The 8,740-nt window shown below is 39.9% G+C and overlaps 1 protein-coding gene across 1 annotated transcript in view; it reads right to left on the bottom strand.

The window, feature by feature from the left end:
- Nucleotides 1–637: 637 nt before the first annotated feature.
- The window catches only part of LOC139547282 (mucin-2-like), a 65,794-nt gene continuing 57,691 nt past the window's right edge, over nt 638–8,740 (bottom strand). Inside the window, exon 4 of the mRNA XM_071356338.1 lies at nt 638–1,723. Coding sequence (XP_071212439.1) covers nt 638–1,723 — 1,086 coding nt within the window. The remainder of the gene's footprint in view (nt 1,724–8,740) is intronic.

Raw genomic sequence — 8,740 nt, 5'->3', positions numbered from 1 at the left:
ATATATACACTATATCTATAATATATCTACACTATATATACACTATATCTACACTATATCTATAATATATCTACACTATATATACACTATATCTATAATATATCTACACTATATATACACTATATCTACACTATATCTATAATATATCTACACTATATCTACACTATATATACACTATATCTATAATATATCTACACTATATATACACTATATCTACACTATGTATACACTATATCTACACTATATATACACTATATCTATAATATATCTACACTATATATACACTATATCTACACTATATCTATAATATATATACACTATATCTACACTATATATACACTATAGCTACACTATATCTATAATATATCTACACTATATCTATAATATATCTACACTATATATACACTATATCTATAATATATCTACACTATATATACAAAGTATGTGGACGCACCTTCAAATGTGATGATTCGGCTATTTTCAGCCACACCTGTTGCTGACAGGTGCATAAAATCAAGCACACAGCCATGCAATCTCCATAGACAAACATTGGCAGTAGAATGGTCCGTACTGAAGAGCTCAGTGACTTTCAACGTGGCACCATCATAGGATGCCACCTTTCCAACAAGTCAGTTCGTCAAATTTCTGGCCTGCTTGAGCTGCAGAACGGGATCGCCGAGGGCTGAAGAGCGTAGTGCTTACGAATAGTGTCAGTGTCATCTGTGTAGTCACTGTAGTTGTTAGAGTCACTGTAGTCACTAGAGTCATGAGAGTCACTGTCGTCACTAGAGTCACGAGAGTCACTGTAGTCATTAGAGTCACTGTAGTTGTTAGAGTCACTGTAGTCATTAGAGTCACTGTAGTCATTAGAGTCACTGTAGTCATTAGAGTCACTGTAGTCATTAGAGTCACTGTAGTCATTAGAGTCACTGTAGTCATTAGAGTCACTGTAGTCATTAGAGTCACTGTAGTCATTAGAGTCACTGTAGTTGTTAGAGTCACTGTAGTCATTAGAGTCACTGTAGTTGTTAGAGTCACTGTAGTTGTTAGAGTCACTGTAGTCATTAGAGTCACTGTAGTCATTAGAGTCACTGTAGTCATTAGAGTCACTGTAGTCATTAGAGTCACTGTAGTCATTAGAGTCACTGTAGTTGTTAGAGTCACTGTAGTCATTAGAGTCACTGTAGTTGTTAGAGTCACTGTAGTTGTTAGAGTCACTGTAGTTGTTAGAGTCACTGTAGTTGTTAGAGTCACTGTAGTCATTAGAGTCACTGTAGTTGTTAGAGTCACTGTAGTTGTTAGAGTCACTGTAGTCATTAGAGTCACTGTAGTTGTTAGAGTCACTGTAGTCATTAGAGTCACTGTAGTCATTAGAGTCACTGTAGTTGTTAGAGTCACTGTAGTCATTAGAGTCACTGTAGTTGTTAGAGTCACTGTAGTTGTTAGAGTCACTGTAGTCATTAGAGTCACTGTAGTTGTTAGAGTCACTGTAGTTGTTAGAGTCACTGTAGTTGTTAGAGTCACTGTAGTCATTAGAGTCACTGTAGTCATTAGAGTCACTGTAGTTGTTAGAGTCACTGTAGTTGTTAGAGTCACTGTAGTTGTTAGAGTCACTGTAGTTGTTAGAGTCACTGGAGTCATTAGAGTCACTGTAGTTGTTAGAGTCACTGTAGTCATGAGAGTCACTGTAGTCATTAGATTCACTGTAGTCATTAGAGTTATTCTAGTCACTAGAGTCATGAGAGTCACTGTAGTCATTAGAGTCACTGTAGTCATTAGATTCACTGTAGTCATGAGAGTCACTGTAGTCATTAGATTCACTGTAGTTGTTAGAGTCACTCTAGTCACTAGAGTCATGAGAGTCACTGTCGTCATTATATTCACTGTAGTTGTTAGAATCACTGTAGTCACTATAGTCACTGTAGTCACTAAAGTCACTGTAGTCATTAGAGTTACTGTAGTCATTAGAGTTCACTGTAGTCATGAGAGTCACTGTAGTCATTAGATTCACTGTAGTTGTTAGAGTCACTCTAGTCACTAGAGTCATGAGAGTCACTGTAGTCATTAGAGTCACTGTAGTAGTTAGAGTCACTGTAGTCACTAGAGTCATGAGAGTCACTGTCGTCACTAAAGTCACTGTAGTCATTAGAGTTACTCTAGTCACTAGAGTCATGAGAGTCACTGTAGTCATTAGATTCACTGTAGTTGTTAGAGTCATGAGAGTCACTAGAGTCATGAGAGTCACTGTAGTCATTATATTCACTGTAGTTGTTAGAGTCACTGTAGTCACTAGAGTCATGAGAGTCACTGTAGTCATTAGATTCACTGTAGTTGTTAGAGTCACTGTAGTCACTAGAGTCATGAGAGTCACTGTAGTCATTAGATTCACTGTAGTTGTTAGAATCACTGTAGTCACTGTAGTCATTAGAGTCACTGTAGTTGTTAGAGTCACTGTAGTCACTCTAGTCACTGTAGTCACTAGAGTCACTAGAGTTACGAGAGTCACTCTAGTCACTAGAGTCATTGTAGTCACTATAGTCACTAGAGTTACGAGAGTCACTCTAGTCACTAGAGTCACGCGAGTCACTACAGTCAAGAGTCACTGTAGTCACGAGATTCACTGTAGTCACGAGAGTCACGGGAGTCAATAGAGTGACTAGAGTCATTAAAATTGAGCCTTGGGTGAGTGTGAGCCCTATTCTCTTTCACACTCGGTCTCTCACCCATCTTCACCCATCTCTCCCTCTCTCTCTCTGTATATATCTCTCTCTTCCCCTCTTCTCTCTCTCTCTCTCTCTCTCTCTCTCTCCTACATAAGATTGTGTCAGCATCACTTCAGTCATACTAACAACCATCTCCTCTAGACAAGCAGTGGAAGCTAACAACCACCTCCACAAGATAAGCAGTGGAAGCTAACAACCATCTCTTCTAGACAAGCAGTGGAAGCTAACAACCATCTCCTCTAGATAAGCAGTGGAAGCTAACAACCATCTCCTCTAGATAAGTAGTGTAAGCTAACAACCATCTCCTCTAGATAAGCAGTGGAAGCTAACAACCATCTTCTGTATTTAAGCAGTGGAAGCTGACAACCATCTCCTCTATTTAAGCAGTGGAAGCTAACAACCATCTCCTCTAGATAAGCAGTGGAAGCTAACAACCATCTCCTCTAGATAAGCAGTGGAAGCTAACAACCATCTCCTCTAGATAAGCAGTGGAAGCTAACGACCATCTCCTCTAGATAGGCAGTGGAAGCAGACAACCATCTCCTCTAGATAAGCAGTGGAAGCTGACAACCATCTCCTCTAGATAAGCAGTGGAAGCTGACAACCATCTTCTGTATTTAAGCAGTGGAAGCTAACAACCATCTTCTCTAGATAAGCAGTGGAAGCTGACAACCATCTCCTCTATTTAAGCAGTGGAAGCTAACAACCATCTCCTCTAGATAAGCAGTGGAAGCTAACAACCATCTCCTCTAGAAAAGCAGTGGAAGCTAACAACCATCTCCTCTAGATAAGCAGTGGAAGCTAACAACCATCTCCTCTAGATAAGCAGTGGAAGCTAACAACCATCTCATGTATTTAAGCAGTGGAAGCTAACAACCATCTCCTCTAGAAAAGCAGTGGAAGCTGACAACCATCTCATGTATTTAAGCAGTGGAAGCTAACAACCATCTCCTCTAGCTCTTATATTTTGTTCAGTTCGGGTAGATTAAGGGGTATACCCTTTATCTTGTCATATTTTAATGATTTCAAACAAAAAAAAATGTCAAATTGACTGGGAACATAAAGGAACCTTTTCCAGAAAGGGTTCTTCATGGACCCGAATAGAGTTGCAAGTGGAACCAAAAAGGGGACAGCTGAAGAACCCTATTTTTCTAAAAGGGTATGTAACTGCTGTTCCAATCATTACCATGTAAATGCATGGTTTTAGCTACACTTGATGTAAACCGATCACATTATTGAACACATTTATTTCACAAGAGCGGCATCAGCGGCTGACGAGCCTCTCACGGTTGTTTCTGCTTGTATTCTGAGTGAGCCAAGACATTTGAAATTGCATCTGATCGCGCAGCTTAACCATTTTTATAACTTATAGCCCTTGTCATTATTAGACGTTGGACATATCCATCTTATTAAACAGACCCCGGTAACAACTGACGGCCATAACAGTCTTAAAAACTAGAGGAAACAATTATAGTATTTTTCTCTCAGAGAACTGCACTCATAATAACTGTCAAGTTCCAGATATTTAATCTCACTTACTGATGATCAATACGTCCGCTCTACTTCCTCCCTGTGTTTTGTTCTGCCAATAGGACTGCTGAGGCTTTACAGTATTGATGAGAGGAGACCTCCGTAGCCTGAGGGAGACATAAACTGGCTTGTCGCATTCTGGAGCTTCAATTTAGCATGTTGCTTACCCTCCCTCCTTCACTCCCCATTTGCCAGAAAAGAAGCTAGCACGCAGGCTTATGCAAGCTGTGGCTACATGGACATGTTGGCGCTGCCGGCTATCGTGAGGCTGTGGCATTCGGGGACCGAGGCCTTTTTCTACATTGTAACCGTTATGGTGACAAACAGCAGACCACAGTAGAGCAGGGGGCTCGCCTAAGTGGCAGAAGCAGCCGGAGAGGGTGAACGAGGAGAAGGCCAAATGGTAAGGGACCACTGAGTTTGAGCTAGGGCGTGGGAAACACTTTTTTTCACTGTTGGACTCGAGAGCGAGAGGGGACAGCGCATCAGACATCAGAATGATAGGTGGCCTTTTAAATCCAGGTTCAACCTCCGTGTCGTAGTTCTCGATACAGATGATATTTCAGAGTAAAATGTCAGTAAACAATGTCCTTCTGAGTGGGATGGACGTCGGGTTTTGGCGGCATATGTTAACACATGAACGTCATGGTCACTTGAGCATTCCACAGGGGTGAAACCTGCCTTGACTCTCTTTCTCTCTCTCTCTCTCTCTCTCTCTCTCTCTCTCTCTCTCTCTCTCTCTCTCTCTCTCTCTCTCTCTCTCTCTCTCTCTTTCTCTGTCTCTCTGTCTCTCTGTCTCTGTCTCTCTGTCTCTCGCTATCTCTCTCTCTCTGTCTCTGTCTCTGTCTCTGTCTCTGTCTCTGTCTCTGTCTCTCTCTCTCTCTCTCTCTCTCTCTCTCTCTCTCTCTCTCTCTCTCTCTCTCTCTCTCTCTCTCTCTCTCTCTCTCTCTCTCTCTCTCTCTCTCTCTCTCTGTCTCTCTGTCTCTCTGTCTCTCAATTCAATTCAATTCAAGGGGCTTTATTGGCATGGGAAACATGTGTTAACATTGCCAAAGCAAGTGAGGTAGATATTATACAAAAGTGAAATAAACAATAAAAATTAACAGTAAACATTACACATACAGAAGTTTCAAAACAATAAAGACATTACAAATGTTATATTATATATATACAGTGTTGTAACAATGTACAAATGGTTAAAGCACACAAGTTAAAATAAACAAGCATAAATTTGGGTTGTATTTACAATGGTGTTTGTTCTTCACTGGTTGCCCTTTTCTTGTGGCAACAGGTCACAAATCTTGCTGCTGTGATGGCACACTGTGGAATTTCTCCCAGTAGATATGGGAGTTTATCAAAATTGGATTTGTTTTCAAATTCTTTGTGGATCTGTGTAATCTGAGGGAAATATGTCTCTCTAATATGGTCATACATTGCGCAGGAGGTTAGGAAGTGCAGCTCAGTTTCCACCTCATTTTGTGGGCAGTGTGCACATAGCCTGTCTTCTCTTGAGAGCCATGTCTGCCTACGGCGGCCTTTCTCAATAGCAAGGCTATGCTCACTGAGTCTGTACATAGTCAAAGCTTTCCTTAAGTTTGGGTCAGTCACAGTGGTGAGGTATTCTGCCACTGTGTACTCTCTGTTTAGGGCCAAATAGCATTCTAGTTCTAGTTTTAGTTTTTAGTTTTAGTTTTAGTGTTAGTTTTTATGTTATTCTCTCTCTATCTCTCTGTCTCTCTCTCTCTCTCTCTGTCTCTGTCTCTCTCTCTCTGTCTCTCTGTCTCTCTCTGTCTCTCTGTCTCTCTCTATCTCTCTGTCTCTGTCTCTCTCTCTCTGTGTCTCTCTCTCTCTCTCGTCAGAGTCCTTGACCCACCACCTCTTCACACACACACACACACACACACACACACACACACACACACACACACACACACACACACACACACACACACACACACACACACACACACACACACACACACACACACACACACACACACACACACACACACACACACACACACACACACACACACACACACACACAACTCATAGGGTAGGATACCCCTACATACACACAGACCAGCAGCCTGCTCTCGGCTGCTGTTCTCATCAAGGTATGTGTAATTTGGTAAATGAAGCTGTAATTATCTCACAGGGTGAGACCATGGAGAGAAGACACGATTCACAGAACAGGGATCTTCACAATCCATTATGTTCTTTATGTAGGAAAGTAGTGTGACGGACGCATGTGTGTATTACTCTATATGATGTATAATCAGTGTTACCATGGTTACTGTATGTGATGTATAATCAGTGTTACCAGGGTTACTGTATGTGATGTATAATCAGTGTTACCATGGTTACTGTATATGATGTATAATCAGTGTCACCATGGTTACTGTATATGATGTATAATCAGTGTTACCAGGGTTACTGTATAGATGTATAATCAGTGTTACCATGGTTAATGTATATGATGTATAATCAGTGTTTCCAGGGTTACTGTATATTATGTATAATCAGTGTTACCAGGGTTACTGTATATGATGTATAATCAGTGTTACCAGGGTTACTGTATATGATGTATAATCAGTGTTACCAGGGTTACTGTATATGATGTATAATCAGTGTTACCAGGGTTACTGTATATGATGTATAATCAGTGTTACCAGGGTTACTGCATATAATGTATAATCAGTGTTACCATGGTTGCTGCATATAATGTATAATCAGTGTTACCAGGGATACAGCATATGTTGTATAATCAGTGTTACCAGGGTTACTGTATATGTTGTATAATCAGTGTTACCAGGGTTACTGTATATGATGTATAATCAGTGGTACCAGGGTTACTGTATATGATGTATAATCAGTGTTTCCAGGGTTACTGTATGTGATGTATAATCAGTGTTACCAGGGTTACTGTATGTGATGTATAATCAGTGTTACCATGGTTACTGTATATGATGTATAATCAGTGTCACCATGGTTACTGTATATGATGTATAATCAGTGTTACCAGGGTTACTGTATAGATGTATAATCAGTGTTACCATGGTTAATGTATATGATGTATAATCAGTGTTTCCAGGGTTACTGTATATTATGTATAATCAGTGTTACCAGGGTTACTGTATATGATGTATAATCAGTGTTACCAGGGTTACTGTATATGATGTATAATCAGTGTTACCAGGGTTACTGTATATGATGTATAATCAGTGTTACCAGGGTTACTGTATATGATGTATAATCAGTGTTACCAGGGTTACTGCATATAATGTATAATCAGTGTTACCATGGTTGCTGCATATAATGTATAATCAGTGTTACCAGGGATACAGCATATGTTGTATAATCAGTGTTACCAGGGTTACTGTATATGTTGTATAATCAGTGTTACCAGGGTTACTGTATATGATGTATAATCAGTGTTACCAGGGTTACTGTATATGATTTTTTATCAGTGTTTCCAGGGTTACTGTATATGATGTATAATCAGTGTTTCCATGGTTACTGTATATGATGTATAATCAGTGTTACCAGGGTTACTGTATATGATGTATAATCAGTGGTACCAGGGTTACTGTATATGATGTATAATCAGTGTTTCCAGGGTTACTGTATATGACGTATAATCAGTGTTTCCATGGTTACTGTATATGAGGAATAATCAGTGTAATTTGTAATTTCTGTGTTTATCTCTGTCTCTGTGTTTATCTCTGTCTCTGTGTTTATCTCTGACTCTGTCTCTGTGTTTATCTCTGTCTCTGTGTTTATCTCTGTCTCTCTGTTTATCTCTGTCTCTGTCTGTGTTTATCTCTGTCTCTTTGTTTATCTCTGTCTCTGTGTTTATCTCTCTCTCTGTGTTTATCTCTGTCGCTGTGTTTATCTATGTCTCTTTGTTTATCTCTGTCTCTGTGTTTATCTCTGTCTCTGTCTCTGTGTTTATCTCTGTCTCTGTGTTTATCTCTGTCTCTGTGTGTGTATCTGTCTCTGTGTTTATCTCTGTCTCTGTGTTTATCTCTGTCTCTGTGTGTGTATCTGTCTCTGTGTTTATCTCTGTCTCTGTGTTTATCTCTGTCTCTGTGTTTATCTCTGTCTCTGTGTTTATCTCTCTCTCTGTGTTTATCTCTGTCGCTGTGTTTATCTATGTCTCTTTGTTTATCTCTGTCTCTGTGTTTATCTCTGTCTCTGTCTCTGTGTTTATCTCTGTCTCTGTGTTTATCTCTGTCTCTGTGTGTGTATCTGTCTCTGTGTTTATCTCTGTCTCTGTGTTTATCTCTGTCTCTGTGTGTGTATCTGTCTCTGTGTTTATCTCTGTCTCTGTGTGTGTATCTGTCTCTGTGTTTATCTCTGTCTCTGTGTTTATCTCTGTCTCTGTCTCTGTGTTTATCTCTGTCTCTGTGTTTATCTCTGTCTCTGTGTGCGTCTCTGCCTCTGTGTTTATCTCTGTCTCTGTGTTTATCTCTGTCTCTGTGTGT

Source organism: Salvelinus alpinus, chromosome 20, assembly GCF_045679555.1.
Source record: "Salvelinus alpinus chromosome 20, SLU_Salpinus.1, whole genome shotgun sequence".
Lineage (NCBI taxonomy): Eukaryota > Metazoa > Chordata > Actinopteri > Salmoniformes > Salmonidae > Salvelinus > Salvelinus alpinus.
This window is presented reverse-complemented; position numbering and strand designations above follow the sequence as displayed.